Source organism: Salvia miltiorrhiza, chromosome 8 (assembly GCF_028751815.1).
Source record: "Salvia miltiorrhiza cultivar Shanhuang (shh) chromosome 8, IMPLAD_Smil_shh, whole genome shotgun sequence".
NCBI lineage: Eukaryota > Viridiplantae > Streptophyta > Magnoliopsida > Lamiales > Lamiaceae > Salvia > Salvia miltiorrhiza.
Window position 1 is genome coordinate 21411413 of NC_080394.1, and position 26991 is coordinate 21438403.

General features: G+C 39.9%; 1 protein-coding gene across 2 annotated transcripts; it reads right to left on the reverse strand.

Moving 5' to 3' along the window:
- Positions 1–601: 601 nt before the first annotated feature.
- Positions 602–5847, reverse strand: LOC131001820 (squalene epoxidase 3-like). 2 transcript variants are annotated; one of them, XM_057928419.1, is made up of 8 exons: positions 5350–5847; positions 4093–4204; positions 3127–3301; positions 2501–2669; positions 2167–2385; positions 1800–2075; positions 1042–1320; positions 602–958 (listed from the first exon to the last, which is right to left on the reverse strand). In XM_057928419.1, the coding sequence occupies exons 1-8, from the start codon at positions 5794–5796 to the stop codon at positions 854–856; spliced, it is 1782 nt and encodes a 593-aa protein (XP_057784402.1). In that variant the 5' UTR covers positions 5797–5847; the 3' UTR covers positions 602–853. The 2 variants fall into 2 exon arrangements, with proteins under 2 accessions (XP_057784402.1, XP_057784401.1); XM_057928418.1 differs by having other exon boundaries at positions 602–1320; positions 5350–5838.
- Between the last annotated feature and the right edge of the window lie 21144 nt (positions 5848–26991).

Here is a 26991-nt window from a genome sequence, read left to right on the forward strand (position 1 = left end):
TACTCTTACAATTAGACAATATACTGTGATAAGTTGAAGCACTTCAGTGTTTCGTTGACAAGTGAGAGTTTCTAACTTAGTTATTAGAGTCCATTAATTTCAATTATTAACTTTAACTAAGTGCAATCTCCAACCGCCTTCATCTATGGTCTGGTTTCCACACGGTTCATATCTGAGGATATAATCAGATACTACATTTTTTCTTCTTCTTCTTCTTTTTTGGCAGCACAAGAGATCTTGATGTTTCATTTATATATGACATATGAATTTCTCAGTTTTTATCATTTTTAAAAGTTTTAGTTTTTAGTAGTTTAACTGTAATTAGGAGTATTAATTAGGATTTAGTTTTCGTAAGCATCCCTAGTTTTACTTCGGCGCTATATATGGAATTTATACATGTTTGGTATTATCATGTTTCTAGCTCAATATTGAACTTTTTTATTTATACTTGAAGAACGATGTGTGATGGTATAAAGAAGTATTTGGAATTTAGTTCAGAAAACATCTTTAATATATTTATTTTTCTTATTGTTCAATCAAACTTTTGAATTGTTGAATTATCAGAGTTTCATGTGTAATTTAGTACATGTACATCAAATTTTAACATAGACCTCGACAAATCCCTTGCGATTGAAGAGAATATCCTGAGTTGTTTGACATAAAATCGAAGGATGATTATCCCAAAATTTTAAATTGGAAAGTATATACACAAGGATTGATTGAGAAGCTGCTGCAGTTAGCATTTAATACACAACTATGCACACATTTTCGACATCTGCTTATATTTCATTTCTGCACAACTCTACTGCCTCTTCTTTCTCATTTTCACAGTAACCGAAACCTCTGCCACCATTTATTTGATTGGAGGAGCTCGAAAATACGCAGGAATCATAGCAGGGAAGAACATTTGTCTGAACCCTTCAGCTTTTATGATCGGAAAGATGATACCCGATGCAGCCTGAGAGATGAAAATGTGTCGTTCAATAAAGTTGGCAGATATACGAGCAGAAATGTCCATTCAAGAGGATGCTGTATGCATACCCAAATTAATCTGGCTCCAATCCACAATCGTTTTGGAGAAGGAAATGGAACCAACAACCGACCAACACCGAATATAGCAACAGCGAAAAAGTGGAGCACCAAGCTTAGTGGGCGAGGATTTAGACCTGAGAGCAAAGCAACAGGTCCTCTTGAACAAAGCCCTCCGATGCTCAAGTAATCAAAACATGCTTCGCGCATTTCATTCCTTGCTTGATCGGTGGAGGCACAGAATACTTTGTACAAGGCTCCAGCCAGAGTGTTAATGGTGGATGCCACTGGCTGTTAAGAGCACCAAACAAACCAGGAAATTAGAGACTTTACAATGGAGATCCTTTCCTATATACCTATAACCCATTTTCTTGGGATTGAACACGTTTCAGACTAGTGCATGCTTCATTTCTCTGGAATTAAAAATGTAGGAAATTCCCATAGATCAAGTACTTATAACTTGTGTAACACGGCTTCTAAAATTTAGATTGACAAAAATTAAACTTATAGGGGCACTTTAAGTGGATTGATTAATAAAAATAATTTAAGCTAGTCTACCATTTACTTTGATGGATTGATTAAATTTGCACTTATTTGACCATCTTATCCTTCAAATACTCAATCCTATATTTTATCATTCTATCCTATCGCTCAAAGTAAACGCCCCTATAGAGTAGTGTTCTTCCGCCTTCCTACGTCCTGCCCCCTAAAATATGAGTCTGCAGAATCATTCAAGACATCAACAAACATGAACCATAAACTAGCTTTACCTTACGTAAGGTGTAGAATGACTCAAGATATCTACACAATGAATCAGCATCCTTCAAGTCATGCAAGGGCTTCAGAAGATTCTGTAGCACAACAATGTCAGAGAGTGCCACGGTCATCCCTCCACCAGTTAAAGGATGACGCATATTGAAAGCATCACCCATCAATAGAGCTCCAGGGGTAGGATAAGGTGCTGCTGGCATGATTCTGTTGGGCATGGTTCTAATGCTTCCTTTATCAACAGCAGAGATGAAGGCATCATGCAGCTCAGTTGGAACCTACACTAGTAGCTAATTGGCATAATGCAGACCAAGTCCAGATGACACTCTCAATAAACAGATGTTAGAGAAACTAGAAAGCCATGCATACCTGTGGAGCTACTAGTGTCTTTAAATATTTTGCCATCTCACCACTTGAAACAGAAGGGAGCTTTTGCCCTGGTATATCAACCAAACAGCGAATCTCTGAGCTACTAATTCGATAAAACAAGATGGGAGAAGGATCTGCCAAAATAACATGCCCGTGGTTTTCAAACGGAAGTTGACAGTTCTCCAGTACCAAAGCAACAAAACATGAGGGGATATCTACCTGCAAAGAGACCGCGGTGTGCCAAATTTATATTCTCATTATTTCAAATTAGAGATTAAAAAGAAAAAGGTCAAAGTTGTCCTTTTATTATGTTAAGAGGTTCTGAAAATTTTACCTTAGGATTGCAGAGAGCACGCCTCAAATTTGAAAAACATCCGTCACAAACTATTGTTAGAGGGGCATATGCTTTTACCTCCTCACCTGCTTTGGTCTTATACTGTACACCTTTAATAGTTCCGTTTTCCTCGAGCAGAGATGTTACAGTACCTTGCTCCAGTTGTACACTATTAAACATTAATACGGATTGGGGGAACAAACTAAAAGTTATAGACGTTGAATATGTATATGCACTAAGACGATCCCAGTTCTATAAGGTGATGTACAAAAGAAACTGTGCATGATAAACTACTGAAAAATTTAACTCTCTTGTAAACAATTCCAGAAGTTCATTAACACAGCCAATATCCAATACTGTTCAGGACAACTCGGAGAAAGTGGAAGATGCTTATTAAAATTCATATATAAATTACCATTTTCTTTTCTCGTAATGTGCTTACACATAACATGCCAAAAATAGGCTCATTAGATATCACCCTTTACAAGTCAATGTCTCCTGCCTCCCTTCAAATCAAAATTATGAATCGGTACCTAAATTTTCTTATCTAACTTAAGGGCAGTAAAAGTTGGCAAATATATCAAATACAAACTAGAGAGCATGTATAAGGATGATGGTGTGAGTACTTGGGAAGTGTGGCTGCTTTCTCCCTCATCCTCTGTATGAAGCGTCCATTGTGAAAACCTCTTCCAGCCACATTAGACTGAAACTTCTCCAGGGGATAGGACAATTTAGTGCTTTTCCCATCCTTGAAAAGAGCATAGCCAAGCACATGCTGAGCATCAATATTCTCAACACAATCTGCAATTGATAAAAATATGTGTATACAATTTCATTCTAAAATTATATGATCCAAAGAAACAACATAAGTTGGGAAGTTAAACTGAGACTTCTATCAGCGAGACACACAAGAGGGGCGGAGCCAGGCCCCTAAAGACAAGGGGGGCAGAACATGATAAGAAAATTTAACATAACTTTGATAAAAATAATTCTCTATGATCACTCATATTCTGAAAGCGACGTAATATCAAATCATTATCAACTGTCTCAAAAATTTCTTTCTTAGTATAAGTAACTAATTAAACAATCATTCATCAAACGATCGCCCATTCGATTTCGAAGCTGACTTTGACAATCTAAATAGCAGAAAAAACTATTTCCACAGTTGTAGTTGTCACCGGTAAAACAAGTGCCAGTTTAATAAACTTATACACCAATGAATACACAACATCTTTTTTTGTCTTCACCATCTCCATTGCAAGACTTCTGAAATTGTGCAAATTTAACTTCTTTATTTTCTTTCCGATCTCCATGTTAGACAAAAGAAAAAGAATGTAGTTTATCAAACTCAACTTTTTTCCAATCTCCACATTTTGCCCCTTTTTTCTCAAAATTTTGGTGGGGCAAACTTTAAAAAAATAATAATAATTATACATATATATTAATATAGTAAGTACGCTAATTTTTTTTTGAAGGGGGGCAATTGCCCCACCACCTCATAGTGAGTTTCCCAGTTCACATTAAGTTTGAATTAATGTCATAGCCATTGAAGAAGAATAAAAGAAAAATTTGGTGAAGATCTTAAACAACACCTTCAAGCCCCAGTTCAATGAGTTTGAGATACCCCCCTGGCTGTAATAGTTCACCAACAATTCTGTCCGGCTCTGATAAGTCTCTATCAATGGCACGTACTCGTCGGCCATCCTGCAATACCACAAAAGTTTCAGTAATTTGTAGTGTACATGTATGAAGATTTAAACAAAGATATACTATGAACTGTCCCCAGATGCTCTTCATTCCTTTTTCTGTTTCTGTTTTCCCCATTAACAGGATTCAATATATACAAAATATAATTACTTGAATGGCATATCCACAAGAAGAATAAAAACATCAAATTCTGCTGAAACGCTGACCAAGCTGTATAGTGCATCTAAAAGATTTCTCTAAACTCTCACAAATGTCAAAGGGGGAAATATATTGGTGAATTGTGTTAAGATATAATTATTCTTTCATATATGAAAATTTTGCACTATTTTTTCATTACATCTGAGGAGAATCTTGTTCTAGAAATCTCAATGCACATTTCATCTATGTGCAACGCAGTTGCAAGTCGACTTAACTAAAAGTTCCTAAATGTCCGAGTATGCATATGCCAGTTCTATTGACAGGCATCACGATGGAAAGGAAAGAATTTAACTCATCAACTTTTTAATTTAGAAAATCAAGAACAGAACAATGAAAAAGTTACATGAGATCAACTCCTACTCGATAGCAATAGGATCCTGTAAACTGTTCCACCTATTTATCATATTAACACGTTCATCTTATCTTAATCTTTCTCAACAGAGCACAAATCTTTTGCTCCAAACACGAACTGTCTCCAAATTATAATACTAAGTTTCTCTTCTGAGTAATCAACTTGGGTCGGCAAATCAAGTATTATAGTGCAAAAGGTTGAAGAAGACTCCATCCTCTAAATTCGGAGATGCTTATATTTATTGTCAAATATATTAAGAGAAGATGCTATATCACCAAAATGTCGGCACACAATGTCCTGGATCCAACCCATCACCACCATTTAGCATGAATAGTAAGAACTAAGAAGTGAGTGAATGAGAGATTTTCTTCCCTGCTCACATCTCTGAACACAAACAACAAAAAAGGTCCTACTCATAACAGCTTAAGCCTTAGGCCGAAGTGATCATTCATCATGGTTTAACTAATCAAGCCAAATAAAAGGTTTATACGTTGGAATCTCACTACCACCAACTTATCAACGTCCAGAGCTAAAATACAAAGTAATCACACAGCCTAATCTGTTTCAAATTTCAATAATATGAAACTCTGACCTTTCCAAGAGTATAAGCAAGAGCCGCACCGGCAACGCCGGCTCCGACTATAATAACATCCGGTTCGGAGTCCTCATCGGGTCGGCATTCGCCATTGCTCGAGTTGCTCCGAATCTCAGACCCTCCACGTTTCATGCCATCATTCTTTCCCCTCGCTGAATCGATGCTCTTGCGGCGTAAAACGCACAAGGCAGTGACACCGAATAGAAAAGTGAAGAATGTCCAGACAATGTTGGCCTCCATCCTCACACAATTGAAACTGCTGAAATTCCAGCTCGAATACGGAAGGATTGCGCTAGTGTTCATGTGAAGGTGGAAAGCGGGGAAATATTTTTTTGTTTTTAGTCTTGCTACGCGGGAGATTCCGGCAGGAAAACGTAATTTTGCGGAGGCGGAAGAAGGCGCTGCAACGGCGGAGCAGAGGCGGTGGGATCTTATAAGATGCATGTGGATCTCGGACTCACCGGGGAAACTTTTTCTAACTAGCTTTGAAATAATTATTTTAATAATTTGAGAGTTATTTGAATAAATAATAAAGTAACTTCTATTGGAAACTTTGGTAATCAATTTTTTTTTCTTTGAGAACCTTAAACTTCAGTAGTATCGAAAGTAAAACTAAAAATTATTATTCAAAGTCAGTCCATAGAATTTTATTCGTCCATAAGACTATTCTCACTAATGACTTTTCCTCAATCCAACCTTCAGTTAAAATATTCATTTCTCTCTTTCAATATATACAATTCAACATTTATCTTAAATCTACTCCCATTAGTGACACTCACATGACCTAAATATTTTTTTTATTTTATTTCATTTTTATTCTTATATTAGTCATAATAATTTTTAAATATATTTTCAAAATTTTAAAAAATAGAGAAAAAATAAAAAATAAATAAAATTCAAAATTTACTTGATCATACAACAAAAATTACAAGAGTTAAATAAAATTAAATATACATAAAATAAATTACAAATACATATAGAAAATTTAAATTACAAGTACAATAGATGCAAATTACATATTCAATTAGTCATGCCAAATTTTTCCCATATATGCTCAATTAAATCCTTCTGAAGAGCATTGTGAGAGCTTCACGATTGTGAAGTCGATCCCTGTGATAAACACTCATTTTGCATAGTCTTTATATGGTTGATATTCTGTAAATTGTGTCGAGATTGTGCCCGTTGTGTTATCATTAGCGTTTATTTCATATCATTTCATGATTTCACGTTTTGGTGTAGTTTTGGCTAATTTGATGCAGGAATGAGTGTTATTGGAACATTATAAATGAGGGAATGTGTCTAAGGAAAGAAATGGAAGAGAAACAGGCTCAAATATCAAGAAAAGACTAGAAAATCCGTCTAAAGAAGCAAAACGGTGATCGGGGGTATTGGTCGCCGATTTTGGCTGTTTTGAAGAAGGAATTCGGCGCTCAAAACGGCGACCGCCGTTGAGCTCGCCGAAGTCCCTGTCTCAATTTTACGTTATGGTTTGGAAAAACGGCGTCCGTCGAGTTTGGATCTTTTGGAGGAGGATTTCGGCACCCTAATTGGCGATCGCTGTTTCACCCACCGAAATATCTGAACTGAATTTACACTATGAAGCAAAAAATCGACGGTCGCCGATTTAGAGGATAAATAGAGAGGAAACGGCGACCTGATCGGCGGTCGCCGATCCAGCCGATTCTAGGGTTTGTAAATAGTTAATTGAATTCATGTAATTAATTTGTTAATAACTTTTTGCCTTCCAGTTTATAATTCATAATTCATGGTACTTGAATTTTTGTGAATTATCTTATCAATAGTTTGCATGTGTAGTTGTTCGGTTTGAAACCTAACGGAGATAACTGTTTAGCGGATTCAGGAATGTATGATATGATTTTAACCTTGAGACCTAACGGAGATAGGTGGATCATAGGGAGCTATTCTTAGGAGCTTTTGGGAGTTAGTAGATTTTCTTAAGACCTAACAGAGATAGATAATTTACTAATGTACTGTTATTGCTGCTCTAGCGAGTGTAATATGAGTGATCTCTCATCATAACTGGATTAAACTGGTAAATAGGATTAATAGATTGAATACGTGAATTTGGTTAATGAATTTACTTCCCTAGGATCAGTCGTTTTATCATTTGATTTTCTACCTTAATTTTATTTGCTCTGTTTTAAATTTAGTTTTAATTAAACCTTTCATCTTGGTGTGCTGCCTGAATATTGCTAGAGTTTTCTTTAGGATTATTTAGAGTAATTTTCAATTATCAGTATTCGTGGATATGATACTCTGCTTGCTATTTGCTGCTACAATTACACTGCTATAGTTGCAGTTTTTGTTGCTAATAAATTAGTGATCACCATGTTGACCATTTAATTAGACAAACTTGCAATTCTGTCAGTTGAGTAGTGAATAGATGCATCTTCATCTGAAGGTAAATACATCAAAAATTCTGTGGGATCATACTCACTCCGTCCACAATTTAAAGCCCTACTTACTCTTAAATTATTTTTGTCCACAAATTAAAGTCCTATTATGTTTTTTGTACTTTTTTACTCTTCTTCTTTTCCTATATTTACTACTATTTGCCACTAATGGACCCACCTTAAAACATCTTTATCATTTTTATATTTTATCTTTACTACACTTTATCACTAGTTGACCCACTCACAACACCTTTATCACTTTAGTCAACTACCCTTATATTTCATCCACATCACATTTTTCAGCTTTCTTAGTCTCCGTGCTCACACCAAAGTGGGGCATTAAATCGTGGACGGAGGGAGTAATAGTTTTGGTATGTGTCTCGTTCATCTTCCACTATTATATTGTGCATGATGATACAAACCATCATAATTTTTCCCATCAAAATCTTATCCCAAATGAGACAAGGACGTCGAATAAATGCAAAACGAACTTGTAGAACTCCGAAGGCTCTCTCGACATATTTTTTTACAGTCTTTTGGTGTTGAGCGAACAACTTGTGCTTTTGGAGCACCGGACTTGCAATTGTCTTGACAAATGCAGCCCAAGAGGGATATATGCCATCAGTGAGATAATAAGCTCTATCATTCTGACGATCATTGACCACATAACTTATCTTTGGTGCTCTACCTTTTAAAATATCACTAAAAATTGGAGATCGATGAAGTACATTAATATCATTACACGAACCTGGAGTTCCAAAGAACGCATGTCATATCCATAAATCATATGATGCAACGGCTTCCAAAATGATTGTTGGTTTTCCACTTCTTCCTACATATTGACCAGCCCAGGCAGTAGGACAATTCTTCCATTCCCAATGCATGCAATCAATACTTTCAATCATGCCGGGGAAACCACGTTTTTCCCCAACATATAGTAGTCTTTGCAAATCTTGTTGATTAGGCTTTCTAAGGTATGTGTTACCAAAGCAAGAAATGGTACCTTCTACGAAATGAATGACAACATCCCTCGTGACTGTTGAACTTATTCGTAAGTATTCATCAACGGCATCGGTTGCAGTTCCATAAGCCAACACCCTCATAGCTCCAATGCATTTTTGTAGTGGTGAAAGGCCTTGCCTACCCGTGCAATCGGGTCTTTGTTGAAAATATTCGTCATTAGCAGTAACGACATCCACTATACGATGGAACAATGATTTCTGCATGAGAAATCTACATCGGAAGAGCACCGAAGTATACGTTGGATTAGGAAAAAAAATAGTCGTTCATCAAACGTTGCTCACCAACTTCACGTTCCCTATCACAATACATTTTTTTAGTGGTGGAAGAAGAAGTTCCTAAAATAAGATTGAGATTGTTTATGAGCACATCGTCAATAATGCAATCAATTTGACGATTTTATTGATAACGTCGTTCTTTCCATTCATCTGAAGATGAAGATGAAGATGAAGAAGACATGTTGGCTTTAGAATGGGTTAGGTACTGGATATGAGGTATGTTATATAGAAAAATAAATGCAGTTATAAAACTCAATTTTAAGTTATCTAACATATGCACATGAACCATTCCTTTATCGTTGTTGACACATTTGGATGCATGTGATGTTAGGTCCGGGGGGTCTCGAATAGGTGTATGGGGGGGGAATACACCTATAGGCTATTTTTGTGACTATCTACAAACCTCAATCAGAGGAATCTCAGTCAGAGATAGAAGCGAAACTTTACATGCAAACAAGACACCTGTTTAACCGAAATAAGTGTTGACCAACAGGGTTGACGATTGATACTGAAAGCTCTTCAGTAAAGAGTTATCAGTTAAGTCACTGGAACTTAACTGATCCACGTAAGGGCTTCAGTCGTGTTTGCAAAGATGAAGATGATATCTCTCTTCCTTACTATCAGAGGATAGTGAGTCAGATTGATATCATACGCAGCGGAAATTAAACTTAGTTTCGAATAGCCTCGGTGGAGCAGCTAGTTGGATTAAGGTTTCTCTTTTCAGTTAGTCAGCATTCAGTTTTATCAATTGAAATAACACAGTTATGAATGTAAAACTGAAAGCTGTAAATAACACAGAGACTTTTACGTGGTTCGGAAAAACGCTTTCCTACATCCACGGCTGGTTGATCAGACCAACAATCCACTCCGCAAGTGCTTCCCTGGTGCACTGCAAACCGTGAACTGAAGATAAACTCTCTCTTCAGCACCTACACACCTCGCGTAGGGTTTCCCTACCTACACACCTCGCGCAGGATTTCAGCACCTACACAGCTCGCGCAGGATTTCCTTGCTAAGCACACCTCGTGCTCAGACTTCCCTATCAGAGTTCAGAACACCTTCTGAAACTCCGAGTCACTCAAACACTCTTATGGGGGAGAGGTTTAAACGAGTGCCAACTATACTTACAAAGAACGAGTTCTTTGAAGCAAGTTTGACCTTTGGCTTCTGAGTACACAGAATATATGCCTAGGGTCTAAGAGAATGTATGTAATCAGCAGTGACTGATTTTGGCTTTGGAATTCTCTTCTTCGATTCAAGCTTTGGGCGGTTTAAGATTTAGGCTGAGTAGCTATTTCGGCAGAGCTTCAGCTTATGTCGTTGAATCGGTGAAGATTGAAGTGATCCTCGAGCGCTATTTGTAGGAGAACTCTTGAATAGATCCGTTGGCGTAAATCGTCCTCAAGATTTCTTCCGTTGGAGAGCAATTCGAATTTGGGCTGAGGCTTCAATCTTCGAGGTTCCTTGTCTGTGTGGAAACGGCTCTCTTTGATGGACAGGAGATGTGACATCTCTGAAAAGTAACCACCAGATAGGAATGACCTCTGCAGAGATAAGATATTAAGATATCTCTGCATTTAATGCGGCTGTACTTGAGCGTACGTGGCTTCCTCTGAACGTTGGAAGATCAGTCCTAGGAGGAATGTTCAACTGATACTTGACTTTAGTATCAGTCCATGGCGCGCATTAAATAATCAGTCTTCAACTGATTCTTCAACTGATACTTCAGTTGGTAACTGCAGTCTTCAGTCTTCAGTCTTCGTTCTTCAGTCTTCAGTCTTTGACACCGCAACTAAACTAGAAACGAACTCTAACACTTGAGTTCAAAAACGATTCTAGTCTATTACATTTAAGTCCTATGAATTTTGGTATCATCAAAACAAGGGTTAGGATATTCCACAAGGTTCCCAACAATTTCCCCCTTTTTGATGATGCCAAAACCACACAGCAGTTCTAGACAGCAAAAAGACTGAGCTCACAGTACAAGTTCTAGACAAGGGGTGAAAGCTGTTCCCCCTTAACAACAGAACCTAAATAACTTGTACTCAGAGCAAGAACGAAAACAGTTCTAAACACAGAACAGCAAGAAGACAGAAAAATAACCATAAATCAGAGCCTGGACAAAGAGTCATTGTCTTCAGGGTGAGATCAATAAGAAGTTGTCCTTTTTATAAGGGAAGCATCAATCTAAGATTACAGCTTGAGAATATAAAAAGAACATTACAGAGTATTGCAATCTAACTTAAGGTACTTGATTGTAGAGTTTGCAAACAACTTCCCATACCTTTTTGGCTTCTTTGGAGTCTGGATGAAAGTTCCAGATTCTACAGACGGCTCTGCATTCTTTCTTGATCTTCTCTCTGTCAACACCATTTCTGAACCTTGGTGGAACTACTACTTTCTTTTGAGGGTCAGGTATGCTTCGTCCATAAGCCTTATGAGCTTCCAACATTTGATGAATAGGTTCATGTTCTTGGAAATGCATCAGGAAGTACTTCCAGGCTTCATACCTGCGCTCCTTTTCGCCTTGAATATTTGCAAACACCATCCATTTGGTGTAGCGTTCCTTGAATTGTTCCCACCAGTCATTCAGCTTTGATGGTATCCATTTATCTGGTCTCTCAAACTTCTCCAGATAGGATACAATCAGTTCACTCTTGAGATAATGCTCAAGCTTTTGACTTTCCTTCAGAGTTGAGATGAATTCGACCGTTTTCTTCCTCTTCAGTTCTGATTCACTAGAAGAGTTTTCTCTGTCTCTCTTCCTGCTAGCTTCAACTGAGGCGAAGGTGGGAGCTACTCTTGCCGTGATTTCCTCAGCCCTGTTTTCCATCTTTTTGAGAACATCGGGGAGCATGTCCGCTTCTTTTTGCATTCGTCTCAATATATCCTCTTCCCCCTTTTTGGCATCAGCTGGAGGAAGTTGGCTCTGTAACTCTTGAAGATCAGTGAGCATTTTCTGAACAAGAGCGGTGTCAGTCGATTCTTTGGTTTGTTGGAGTTCCCTTTCCACATTTGCTAATCGTTCCATTATAGGCTGTACCGTGGTTGCAACTAGTTCCTGAACCTCTGTTCTTGGCATGAACCTCTTTAGGAACTCAAGTTCCATTTCCTCGAGCTTTGTGGTTAGACTGAGGAAGTGTGTCTTCCTTTCAATCTCTGATTCGAGAAAGAGAGTGTAGAGTTCTTCGTGCTCTTTCTGTACTTTGGGAAAGCCAATCTTTGTATCAACCATTTCAAGCTTGTAATTGATCAGAGAATCTATCTGTTTCTTCATCTTCTGATGGATCTCCTTGATCAACCCGTCATGATGGATCATATCTTCGGTTGCCTGTTCTCCGACTTCTTTGAGCTTTTTCATGAATTTTTCACCATAGATTCGCTGCCCTTCAAGCTCGTGTCTGAGAGAGTCGATCTCAAGCCTTTGATCAGCAAGCTGATTCAGCAGTACATCCATTGGGCTTTCTTCAGTATCAGCTATCCTTAAGAGATGTCTGCGTGGCCGATTGTGCTTCCAGATAGTAAGACGCGCATCAGTTTCTTCATCTGAATCAAATAGAACAGGTCCTTCCGGGCGTTCGACGTGTTCTATTGGAATGTCTGATTCGTCAGAGGAGTTCTCCTCTTGTTGACGTTCTTCTTCAGTCTTGGATGTGGAAGCCTCAGCTTGATTGGATGTGGCAGGGTAATCAGTTCTTCCTTCAATGGGTTGCAGAATCTCTGGTTCTTGACTAATGTTTTGGTCTTCCGGTGGAATTGCCTCATCAGTGTTTAAGAGCGTTGATGAAGTTGGTGGAGATTCGAAGATGTTATCAACTCGTTCTGGAATAGCTTTGTCTGCTGATCTCTCTTCTTCTACAGAAGGAGGAGTATCAATCGCCGTGATGCTCGTCGGATCCTTTTCAGCAGTGACAGTCGGATGGGTGGATGGTGGCTCCGGTTGACTGATTGAGTCAGTCATTGGTTGATCATAGATGGCATGATCAACAACAGCTTCCTCCGGTTGTTGAATGACTTCTTCTGTGATGAGAGGTTCTTTCAGCACTTTTGAAGTTTCTGCTTCTTTGTTGTATGTCAAGAAGCGTCTGTAGTATTTGGAGGAGAACAAGTAGCTCATGGCGAAGTTGTCGAAGTCATGAATTACTTCCCAAACATTTTCAATTTGGAAGAGGCTGAGTAGGGAAGCCTCCTCCATTTCAAATGAGTCTTCAGCTCCAGAGCCGAGAAGACTGTTAATTCTAGGGCATGGCGCCGTTTTCAGCAGAGTATACGTTAGGAGTCTGTGAAGGTCCCGGTAGACTCCTTGAGACAGATCCACATTTCCAATAATGCTTCGGAGGTGATTGGTGGCACATTGTTGAGCTTCAGTCAGAAAGTCGACTGCTTCCTGAGTTCCTTTCAAAGCAAAAGTGGGAGCTGATTCTGGTACACTCTCTACAACTGTTTTGCCTTTGGATTTAAGAGAGAATTTCCAAGGCATCTCTGTTGGTATTGACGGTTTCTTGGGAAGGGTGGTACGAGTACGTCGAGGTACTCTTGTGCGAGGATTTGATTGAGATGAAGCAGGGGCTTCAGAATCTGATGATGGAGGAGAAGAGATGTTGATTACCTTTTCCTTCGAGGAAGGTTTGGTATCTCTTCTGGCAATTTTGAAGAGGCGCAGGCTGTCTGTGAATTTGATCATCTGAGGCCAATGCACATACTTGTGCTTCTTTGTTCCTTCGATGATGATCTGAGATACTCTGTTCCCCTGTCGAACCATCGTTGCCGGTCGTGTGTTGTGGGCTTCATTGTACAGAAGCTTTAAGTAAGCTTCTTCCCAGTTGAAGCACTCCTTCTTCATCAGAGCAGCCATGACATGCTTCTGCGGTTGAGAAGCTTTGTCTGGAGTTCCTGTAGCGCCTATCCAGCATTTCTGGATAATCTTGCCCAATGTGGCAAATTCTGGATGAAGATGAGACAAAGTGATCTGACTCTTTGTTGATTCAGATTTATCCTTTAGTGCAGTCTTGAGGGTTTCATTTGCTTCATCATCAGTCAGTGAAGAGAGTAGAAATCCGTTGTTTGGGAGATTGAACAATTCCCCAACAATTTCAGAGATGTTGAGAGTCTCTTCAAAACGTTTTGCTCCATCAATGATGCTGACCTTTGAGGTAAGTACTCCCGACTTGTTGAATTTGAGATTTTTGTAGAACTCTCTGACAGCTTCATCGAGCAAGTAATTTGGTTTACTTGTGACAAACTTCGTCCAACCATTCTGGCGAAGTATTTCAGAGACCTTCAAAAATTCTGGCTTCTTTTCAAATGATTCTTCATGTATTGTCTGTTCATATCTGACTTCTTTCTTCATTGAAGCTTCCTTCTCTTTGTCAGTCTTCTTCATGTAAGTATTGGCCATTTCGAACAGAATATCAGTGAAGAGAATTTCTGCAAAAGGGGATCTCACAGTAGATTGCTGTGGATTTGGAATGTTAGAGAGAATGTGCAAAAGCGATGGAGAAGGTGGAATGGCAGTAGTAATGAAGAAAGTGTGATCGTGGGAGATGAACAGTTTCATAGGGTAAACGAAAAGACGTGGGCGCGGTTTGAAATGTGCGCGCTAAATCAATTATAATAAATTTTGACGTCCGTAGTAAGTGCCCTACATATAAATGCCTAGAAAAATGAGATATGCACTGATATAGAATATTTGTCATAATCATTTGCCGTAAATAGGCGGCGTGCAGTGTTTGCAGAGATTTGAAAAGATATGCATAAAAGGAGTTTTTGGAAATTGAAAGTCTAAAGACGAACGCAATCTCTCCAGTCAGTCAAAATCACACCTAGGCCCTATTAAAGATAGGACAAGTAAATGATACGAATAGGTTCCCAACAAATAGTAATTACAATCAGTCAGGTCCTGAAGAAGAAAAACAAGAACTTAAACATTGTTCCCCCTGAATAGTGTAACCCATAAACATCGTGTGAAAAGAGGCAAAGACTGAATAAGCATGAATCATCTATGAACAAAGTCTAAATCAAAAGGTATCATAAATACGGAAAATCATAACAAGGAAGAGCTAGCTAAGACAAACCAAGAACATCATATACAAAATAATGAGTTTCTGTTTAGATGACATTCCTTGTTCTTTCTTAGTCCTTAGTTGATGCGGAGTTGTTTGTTTGGCTTCCTTGGAGGACTTCCTTTTGATTCTTCAGTCAGCTTCCCTTTTCCTTTCCTGTCTTCTTCACGTGTCTCCTTGTTACAAGATTCAGGGACATTGATGACTTTGTCCTGGATGTCCAGTTGTTGTTGAAGGTGAGTGACTGTTGATTCCAGAATCGCGATTTTTACTCTTAGCTCATATGAGACTTCTTCATGAATGAGCATCCTTTCTTCCAGCATCTGGATCCTTTCATCAGTGGTATTTTCAGTAGGCTCTTTTTCTTCAGATTGCTTCTCTTTTTCCGTTGCTCTTGTTGAAGCCGACTGATGAAGTGGAATTTCATGGTGGACTTCAAAGTCCTCATCATTGTCTTCTTTGAGAAGACCTCTGGAGGTGAGGTACAGTCTAAAGTTGGGTGCCCAGTCGTGGATGCCATCCCAAACATTTGTGACTCTGAACTTCTCAAAGATGCTGTTTTCCAAAGCTTTTATCTCACCATCAGTGAGAACTTCATCAATCTCTTTGTATTGAGATTTGGGTAGAGTCTTGATGAAGATATAGAAGAAATAGCTGACAAGAGCTTGGAACTCTTCAGGATTCAGGGAGGCTAAGACTGTGGGAAAAAGGGTTGTGACACAGTGTTCGGACAGTTGTGTCACGAAGCTTTTGAGAAGGGCTTTTTGATTGACAAAGGTTGAGGATGAGGGTGTAGCATAGCCGTTAGAAACTTCATCAAACTTTGCCTTCTTGTTGAACCCTTCAAGACAGTAATGGAAGAAACCTCTGAGAGGAAGTTCTTCAGATTCTGTTTTCTTGTCAAAGGTTGCTCGAGTCTCCTCTGTTGGTTGATTTTCTTCATCTGCAGGAGTGACAGATGGAGTCTGTTGTTGAGGAGTTTCTGTGCTTGGCATTGGAACTTCTTCAGAAGATTTTGGAGCATCTTCTTCATGTTCCTCATCGTGGGATTTCAGTGGGGTGTCCAGCGAGATCTTGACTGGAGATGACATGCTATCGAGCTTTCTTTTGGTTGAGCCTCGAGTCTTGTATCGTGGCTCGGATGTAAGGAGAGGAATTTCAGTCGAGATGATGGAATTTCCTCTGAGTGAGCTTTTCTGGTTTTCAAACAGATGAATGGTGGAAGACACTTGAGTAGTGTTCTTCCAGAAGCAAGGAGTCCCCTTAGCACTATGGAGGATGAGTGCTGAGACTCTTGTTCCTTGACGCAGATGTCTGGTGGAGTGAGACTCTTTCTTCTCTTCAGCGAGGATCTGAATGTAGGCCTTCTCCCAGTTGAATGGGCCTTTCTGCATCAGGGCAATCAGCACAAGTTTGTGTGGTCGTGAGAGATGACCAGGAGATCCATGAGTGCCGAACCAGCATTTCTTGATTATCTTTGCAATGGTTCTGAGATGAGTGTGAATTCTTGAAATGCTTAGAACATTGGTGATGACGCGATCGGCAGTCGCATTGCTTGTCAGTGCTTCCCTCATATGCTCAGTGGCTTCTTCGTCAGTGAAGAATGGAGCTGATCCATCAGTTGGAAGGTTGAACATCTCTCTCACAGCTTCAGATACATTGATGGACATCTTGGTTGATTCTGAGAAGTCTTCGTTGGTGAAAACAGAAATCTCTGTTTTAAGTTCACCAGTCGATTCATCCGTCTTGATGTTGTCGTAGAATTCTCGGATGATCGACTCGTTGAGAAAAAAACTTGGTGAACATTGGACGAACTTCATCCATCCATGTCGTCCTAAGATCTCATCGATCCTTTTGAAGTCAGCAAGCTGTTGGAGCGACTCCAGTGTTACCACAGATTCGTAACACACAACTTGTAGCGAAGCTGATTTTCCCATTTGGATTGTTTTAGAGGTTTTCTGCAAAAGTCTGAAGATTGATTCTCACAGAGAAGGAACTGTGGATTCTTGCTGTTAGTTTTGCAGAGAAAGACACACACAAGAATTTTGGCACACTAAGATTTCTCAGAGATTGAGAAAATCTTTAGTCGAAGATGAAACGTTTTTGAAGAAAGTGTGAGAGATCGTGCAAAAGGCGGTTTCAATAAACGTTTGAAATCCGTGCAAATGGAGTCGTGCCACGTGGATCACTCCGCTTGTTAGTAAAAAAAAGGCGGGATCGTGTGATCGTGTGACAACCGTTTTCGAATAAATGTACACGTGTCTATAAAATAAGGAGTTTAAGCATTTAGACACATCAGATTTGAGTATAGTACAGCCAAAAACAAGTTATTAAAGAAAAGCAGTCATAGATACAAGTGATATTGTTGAGAAAGGCTTACACAGAGAGAATTACAAGATATGACTTTGTTTGAAGTGTAAGTTCCCCTGAGACTTATGACTGATTCTCCTTTGGTTTTGAATCCGTTGGCTGTTGTTGTATGCTTCTTTCTCGTTCCATCTTTCTTCTGTGCAGTAGTGATTCCTCACGAATCACTCTTTCAAGGACTTCTGACGTCGCTTTGAATTCTGTCTCTATTTCCTTGAGACGTTGAAGAAGTTCTTGTTTCTGAGACTGAAGTAGTTTCAGTCTGTGTGCCTGAACATTTCTTTTGTCTGCTTCGTCTTCATCTGTTATGAAGTGATGCATGACAATCCATCGAGCATCTTGCACTTGATCAGTCTCTTTGAGGATCTGTTTGTGCTCCCTAAGAAGATTTTCAAATCTTGTACTTAGGTTTTGATACTCTAGTCGTGTTTGATCATATCTGCTTGTTGCTTCTGTTTGTGAGTGGGTTGGACTCTGATTTTCTTCTGGAAAGATGAATCTTTCTTCTTCATCAGAATCCAATGATCCCATCTCAAGTCCGCTGATCCCTCGAAAATATGTATGAACATAGTCGCTGGTGGGATCTGTCTTGTTCCTGTACATGGTTAGAGAATGAAGGTAGAAGCACACAGGAAACAGGATATGGACACAAACCAAGCAGACACAAGGGTAATCTCGAGAAGAGATTTTTGATCAAAGACAACGGTTCCCCCAAAAAGGATCTAGTTCAAGTAGAACTAGTCAGAGACAGATAGTTCTTGCGAACAACCTGCTCTGATACCAATTGTTAGGTCCGGGGGTCTCGAATAGGTGTATGGGGGGGGAATACACCTATAGGCTATTTTTGTGACTATCTACAAACCTCAATCAGAGGAATCTCAGTCAGAGATAGAAGCGAAACTTTACATGCAAACAAGACACCTGTTTAACCGAAATAAGTGTTGACCCACAGGGTTGACGACTGATACTGAAAGCTCTTCAGTAAAGAGTTATCAGTTAAGTCACTGGAACTTAACTGATCCACGTAAGGGCTTCAGTCGTGTTTGCAAAGATGAAGATGATATCTCTCTTCCTTACTATCAGAGGATAGTGAGTCAGATTGATATCATACGCAGCGGAAATTAAACTTAGTTTCGAATAGCCTCGGTGGAGCAGCTAGTTGGATTAAGGTTTCTCTTTTCAGTTAGTCAGCATTCAGTTTTATCAATTGAAATAACACAGTTATGAATGTAAAACTGAAAGCTGTAAATAACACAGAGACTTTTACGTGGTTCGGAAAAACTCTTTCCTACATCCACGGCTGGTTGATCAGACCAACAATCCACTCCGCAAGTGCTTCCCTGGTGCACTGCAAACCGTGAACTGAAGATAAACTCTCTCTTCAGCACCTACACACCTCGCGTAGGGTTTCCCTACCTACACACCTCGCGCAGGATTTCAGCACCTACACAGCTCGCGCAGGATTTCCTTGCTAAGCACACCTCGTGCTCAGACTTCCCTATCAGAGTTCAGAACACCTTCTGAAACTCCGAGTCACTCAAACACTCTTATGGGGGAGAGGTTTAAACGAGTGCCAACTATACTTACAAAGAACGAGTTCTTTGAAGCAAGTTTGACCTTTGGCTTCTGAGTACACAGAATATATGCCTAGGGTCTAAGAGAATGTATGTAATCAGCAGTGACTGATTTTGGCTTTGGAATTCTCTTCTTCGATTCAAGCTTTGGGCGGTTTAAGCTTTAGGCTGAGTAGCTATTTCGGCAGAGCTTCAGCTTATGTCGTTGAATCGGTGAAGATTGAAGTGATCCTCGAGCGCTATTTGTAGGAGAACTCTTGAATAGATCCGTTGGCGTAAATCGTCCTCAAGATTTCTTCTGTTGGAGAGCAATTCGAATTTGGGCTGAGGCTTCAATCTTCGAGGTTCCTTGTCTGTGTGGAAACGGCTCTCTTTGATGGACAGGAGATGTGACATCTCTGAAAAGTAACCACCAGATAGGAATGACCTCTGCAGAGATAAGATATTAAGATATCTCTGCATTTAATGCGGCTGTACTTGAGCGTACGTGGCTTCCTCTGAACGTTGGAAGATCAGTCCTAGGAGGAATGTTCAACTGATACTTGACTTTAGTATCAGTCCATGGCGCGCATTAAATAATCAGTCTTCAACTGATTCTTCAACTGATACTTCAGTTGGTAACTGCAGTCTTCAGTCTTCGTTCTTCAGTCTTCAGTCTTTGACACCGCAACTAAACTAGAAATGAACTCTAACACTTGAGTTCAAAAACGATTCTAGTCTATTACATTTAAGTCCTATGAATTTTGGTATCATCAAAACAAGGGTTAGGATATTCCACAAGGTTCCCAACATGTGAAATCTTAGAGAATCTTATGGATCATAAAGTTGCATGTGGAATGGCAGAGATTAATAAGTATGCATGTGAAATGGCAAGAAAAGTGTGATGGACATTTGCATGTTAAAAGAAGGAAAAGTGTGATGGACATTGAGATGTGAAATGGTAGGAAATTTGTGATGAACTACCACGTGAATAGTGTCAGAGACTCTTATATTCATTAGTTGGATTGAAAATTCAAACAAATTACACAAGGTAAAATTACACAGGGCAATACAGAATTGAAATAACATAGTACAATATTACACAAACTAAAATTACACAATTGAAAATTACATAAATTAAAATTACATAATTGAAAACTACTTCGGAAATAAAATTACAATGAGATGACTTTTCATCTCTTCTTCTTATGGAGATAAATGATCATTCGCCAACAATGCGACAACATTTTTTTTCCATCTTCAGAGAATTCATTTTAAGCTTTTCATGTTTCAATTCAATTTTAGCAGTCATTAACTCATTTTCATGATCTCTACTAAGTCTCAATGCACGAATTTCTTCATACATTTCATTATATTCAGATGTCATTGCCTTACATTTTCCTTTCCTTTTAGCTTTGTCTCTATGTGTGTAAATTGAAGAAGGCCATTTATGGTTTGAAGCAAGCCCCTCGGGCATGGTATGATACGCTCACCACTGAGATTTGCAGCTTGGGTTTTAAGAAATCTACCTCAGGTTTTTCTTTGTTTTATCAGAGAACATGTTTTCCCCTCACTCTTATTCTTGTTTTTGTGGATGATATCCTCATAACTGGTCATGATTCTGCTCTAGTCAACTCAGTAATAGATCATCTTCATCAAAAAACTTCAGTCAAAAATCTTGGTGATGTCAATTATTTTTTGGGTATTGAGGTTCTTCATGATGCTGATGTTTATTTCTTGTGTCAACACAAGTATATCCATGAACTTATTGCTAAGACAAAGCTGTTGGATAGCAAATAGTGTGCTACACCTATGACACCTGCTACCAAATTATCTAAGGAGGGTGGTGTTCTATTTGATGATCCAACATTGTATAGGAGCACTGTTGGGGCACTCCAATACCTTACCATTACAAGACCTGATATAGCTTACTCTGTGAATAAGCTTAGTCAGTTCTTGACTGCCCCCACTACTCTTCACTGGACTGCTTGCAAGAGGTTACTATCATTAAGCCTTCTGCTACCTCTCAAATTGTAGGATACTCCAATGCGGACTGGGCAAGTTGCTTAGATGACCGTCGTTCAACAGGAGGTTACTGCATATATTTGGGTTCAAATCTTATCATTTGGTCCGCTAAGAAGCAGGAAGTGGTCTCACGCAGTAGTGCAGAATTCGAATACCGCAGTATGACCACTACAACGACAGACATTGTGTGGTTACATGTCGTGTGTGTTGAGCTTGGTGTTCATCTGCCTTCTCCGCGCAAGTTATGGTGCGATAATGTCAGTGCGCTTGCCTTGGTTGGGAATCCAGTTTTTGATGCAAGAACGAAGCACATCGAAGTCGATGTCGATTGTGTTTGTGACAAGATCAAGGATGGTATAGTAGATGTGGGTTATGTTCCTTCGAATGATCAAATTGCCGATCTTTTTACAAAGCCTTTGGCTGAAACACGCTTCTGCACACTCAGAGATAACTAAACTTGGTTGTCATCGATCATGGCTAGGCTTCAATGGGGGACTATTGAAGTATTCACATATGGTGAATGGCGCATGCAGCTCAGGGCTCCTCTACCACGTCACTATACCTTTAGTTAGATAATTACATAGTTGTTATGTAGTTAGTTATAATCGCTATTGTGTAAACATTGTATATAGTCTATCTTCTTCACAATGTATTCAGATTTGATTTTCACAATATTGAAATGAATACACAGCTCTTTAGTTTTATCTCTCAAGCCTAGCTTATCTAACAAAATTATTATTTACATATTTAGATTATATATTTAATTTAATATTTAATATTTAATGATTTGATACAATAAAATAAGACGAATTTATGATTATAAATAATAAATTGAAATTACATTTGATGATATTGTGAACTTGAAAAATAGGAACCTTGAATGACTAGAGTCAAAATTGTAAGAGCTTGAATCCATCATTTTAATTGGCATGAAAATGAAGCGAAGAAGATTGGAATGTTGGAAAGATGAGTGAAAATGTAAAATTGAAGAATAGATATATGTACAGGATTTTGCAAAAAAATAGCCGTTAGAAAAATTAATAAAATGGCCGTTGGAAATACTTTTCATTGGCACTGAAAATATTAATTATAAATAGGGAAAAGGTGCAGATTGGCCCCCGAAGTAGTAGCCCCCTATAACGTATATAACCCCTCTTACTCACTGTGTGCAACTAAACCCGTGAACTCCGAGAAAAGGGTGCAAATTCCTCCCCCCCCCTCTGACCTAACGCCGTTAAGTATCCGTTAACGTTTGGGTTTAATTGCACCCTCTACTTCAGGGGTAGATCTGCACCTTAATTTTTATTTTTATTTAATTTTAGCAACCCACCTCCGGCATCAACTTAACCACCCCCGTACTCATCGATTCGGACTTGCACCTTGTCATCTCGCACGCGCCCAATCTCTTGGTTGTCGACTGCCCACCGCTTACATGCAGCAACGCCACCAGCTTCTTCACCCCCCCCCCCCGCACAACAGCATCTCCTTCAACACCTTAACCTTTTAGGCTTATCTTATGATATTAATTGTGTATATATTTATCTATATAATATATATTTAAATTTTATTTATTTATTTTTGAATAATTATTAAAACTCTAGATAATAATTATGATTTTATTTTTGGTTAATTTAATATTTGTAAATTTATTTTAAAAGAGAAAAAAGAATGGATCCGGGTCAGGACTCGAGACCCTGTGAATCTAATGGATCTGGACATGAATCTCGTTTTTCTGGATCTAATGGATTTGGACCGGATCCTGACCTAAGTAAAAAAATACGGATATGGATTTGGATCAAGCAGGATTCGATCCAGGTCCACATCTGGAGTTGGTGATGATGCTGCATGTCGGTAGTAAGCAGTCGACGATCAAGAGATTGAGCGTGTGCGAGCTGAGAAAGTGTAAGTTGGAGTTGATGAGTACGGGGGGCGGTTAAGTTGATGCCGGAGGTGGGTTGCTGAAATTATAAAAATAAAATAAAAAATTAAGGTGCAGATCCACCCCTGAAGTAGAGGGTGCAATTAAACCCAAACGTTGACAGACACTTAACGGCGTTAGGTCAGAGGGGGAAATTTGTACCATTTTCTCGGAGTTCAGGGGTTTAGTTGCACACACAGTGAGTAAGAGGGGTTATACGCTATAGGGGCTACTACTTCGGGCCCAATCAGCACCTTTTCCTTATAAATATTTATATAATATAAAAAATTATAAATATTTATTATATAATCTATAAATTATGAATTTTGAACTTTTGAAATATCATCATTTGCTCGTCTCAAATTCAATTTGTACGATTTTATGTAGAATAAAAACTCCCATCATGACCTTTAACATAAGATATATGTTTCATGTTTGACATATTTTATATGAGTTAAAAGGATCATATTGTAAAATACACTAAAAAAATTCGAAATGAAAAACTATCAGAGAAGAAAAAAAAATTTAAAAGCTGCCAGTCGCCTCACGCGCCAACCAGCAAGTGTCGCACACGCGCCTTGGTAGATGATGAGGAATAATATATGTAGAGCAGAGAAAACGTCTTTATCAGAGGAATGGACCTCACCAAAGGAGCGGATATGTCAGGAAAATCATTCCCGATCAGAGAAATGGCTTTTGCCAGATAAATGACTTTTGCCAGAGAAATGATTCTTGCCAGAGAAATAGCTCTTGCCAGAGAAGTCATTTACACCAGAGAAGTCACTTACGCCAGAGAAGTCACGTATGCCAGAGAAGTCGTTGAAGAGCAAAGGAACCGCCCGCCTGGGGGGCAAAATTACCATTATGCCTTGGACCACGCGGGAAGCATGCTTCGAAGGCGAAATCACTATTTTACCCTTAGCATGTAGTCTATAAATAGTCGCATATACACACTTTGTAATCTTACGCCTTCAATACTTTTACTACTGCAGCAATCTTTCCTCGTGCTCTCAGCAATCTAGCAATCTTCTATCATTTTTACGATCAATCTCTAGGTAAAATCCACAATTCACCAAACAAACGATCACCGTTCATTCATGCTTTACCAGTAGACAAGCTGGATAAGAGCATCCGCAACGCACCTAGTCGAGTGCCTACTCGAGTAGAGCGTTGCACTCGAGTAGGGCGTTGCAGGGGGGGCTACTCGCGTGATACTCGAGTCTTCGAGTATGCACGATAGGGGGAGAGGGAAGGCGTGTGCAATGCAGGCGCCTTAATTTAATAAAAAAATAGAGAAATTCGAATTTTAAATTCAAAATTTGATTGTTTTTCCTCGATCTCCGTGCTTTGACCGACCGTTTCATATTATTTTTTCTTCTTTTTCTCCTCTTTAAAAAACCCATCCTCCTCCATTTATCCTCACATTTCTTCTTCTCCAATTTTCTTCTTCTCCATTTCTCTTGTAATTTTATTCCTTCATGGATCCACGCAACCCTTTCTATGATCCTAATTGGTGCCCCGATCTCTCCGCCGATTATCACCCCGATATGGGGGAATTAACTTGGAGGAGACCCCAGCCGAGGAGGAACCAGTTAGTGCAGAGCAAAGTGCCTCCAAACCAAAGAATGGCGGCCGGATGAAAGAAATGGCCAACAAAATCAAGCACGACAAGGAAGTAAGGATCCGTCATACTTACCTTCCCGAGCATACGGATCTCATCGTCCAAGTTTGGGCGGAGGAGACGAACGACGCCATCCGTGGGACGGATCAGAAGGGGGAGGCGTATTAGGGACGGATCCGCGCACGTGTCAACCCCATCATCAAGGCCCGAGTGAGCGCAGATGTGCGTCTCTGGGAAGCTATTTGGGTGGAGACGCGCAACAATTGGCCTTCCGGTCATTCTGACGATATGCTTCGTGACAAGGCCCAACTCCTCTTCAAGGCTCGAAGCCCACAAAAAGGCCGCATTCAATTTTTGGAACGCGTGGAAAGTTCTCCGGAACAATTCCAAGTTCAAGTCGATGTACCTCGTTGGAGACGTGCATGCCTCCAAGAGGACAAAGACTACGGAAGAGGGCGGCTTTACCACCTCGGCGTCGGGCGAGGAGATCTCTTCTTCCCGACCCATTGGCAACAACGCGGCGAAGGCGGCGGCAAAGGGGAAAGGGAAGGTGTCAGCGTCGCAGATGAGCTCGGAGCCTCCACCCAAAATAGTGGAGAGGTTGGACAGGTCCGACCAACAGATGAGGGCATTCACCGCCCAGTACACACGGAGGAACGATATCAAGGAGAGGGAGCTCGATATGCAGCTCCTGAACGCGGATACGACGCACATGACGGATGCACAAAGGGCATTGCACGCGTCCATGGTCGCCGACGTGCTCAGGCGTCGTGGTCTAGACTAGGATTTTAATTAGGGTTAAGGTGCAGATAGGCCCCTCAAGTGGATGCCCTTAGAGCGTTTCAGTCCCCTTACTAACTGTGTGTGCAGATTGGCCCTCAAACTCAAAAAAATGGTGCAGATCGCCCCCTCTGACTTAACACCGTTATGGGCCGTTAGTCAGAGGGGGCGATTTGCACCGTTTTTTTGGAGTTCAGGGGCTAATCTGCACCTTTTCCCTTTTTGGAGTTCGGGGGCTAATCTGCACACCGTTCATTAAAAAAAAATCACATCTCATCTTCTCCGACCAACTTTTCCGGCGTCAATCGCCGTCAGATGAGGAAAATCACGAAATCAAGTTCCCAAGCCCCAAATCGGGAATTCCAAATCGGCGTCATTGCTCCCGAAAATCACAAAATCGAAATGGAAACTCGAATTCTCCCTCGAACGTCACCGCCCCCCAATTACAGAATCACCCCCAACGAATCGAACTTCGCCTCGCCGTAGGCGGTGATCGTGACCCCAATCGAGATCGAGATCATGTTGGCCATGGTCTCTGATTTGGAGGCATCATTCTTCAACAGCACGCCGATAGTGTAGATGGCGACGGGCATCGTCGGCCTTTATCACCAGATTTCGCCGGATTTGAGAGAAAGAGGCGACTCCTTATCGAGAAAAGCTAGGCAACTCCTCATCCAGAAAAGTCAGGCGGCGGGTTCACCGGATATTGCGGCGGCGATTTATGACGGAATGGGAGAATTAGGGCTCGTCCTTGACGCTAAGCGTGTGCAGTCGAGCGAGCTCCGAGGTTTAGGGCCCAAGAGAGGAAGAAAGGGGCGGCGCCCTCCGCCGGCCTCGCCGGAGCTTGAATCAGCGACAACGACGATCAAATTTTGAGCGAGAGAGATGAATTAATTAAAAAGTTAAAAGGTGCAGATTAGCCCCTGAACTCTGAAAAAACGGTGCAGATCGCCCCCTTGACTAACGGCCCATAACGGTGTTAAGTCAGAGGGGCCGATCTGCACCGTTTTTTTGAGTTCGGGGGCCAATTTGCACACACAGTTAGTAAGGGGACTGAAACGCTCTAAGGGCCTCCACTTGAGGGGCCTATCTGCACCTTAACCCTTTTAATTATGTAATTTTAATGATGGGTTTTTATGATGTTTTAGGTGTTTTTAATTTTTATGTAATTTTTTATGATGTTTTAGGTGTTTTTAAATTTTATGTAATTTTTAATGATGTTTTAGTTTAATGGCGTATTTAACTATTAGAAAAATATGTTATCTAAATTTGAGCAATTAAATTTAAATGAAAAACATAAAAATCAAAACTAATGTTATCAAGTAGGCTATCAAGTAACCCCAATGCAGCATTACTTACTCAATGTGGTCCCTCACTATCAAGTAGGCTATCAAATAAGCTCATTGCTGATGCTCTAACGCTGGCGAGGCCGACAAATTTGAAGGAGAAGGAAGCTAGCTTCAATTTTGGAACTCGGTTTCTGGTTTCTGTCTTCCTCTACTGGTAGAAATTGGCCTCCAATATTTGGTTTTGATGATCCAAAGAGAAAAACATTTTTGGCTCAAGTCTCAAGTTTAATTGATATATGTTTGATATCTCAT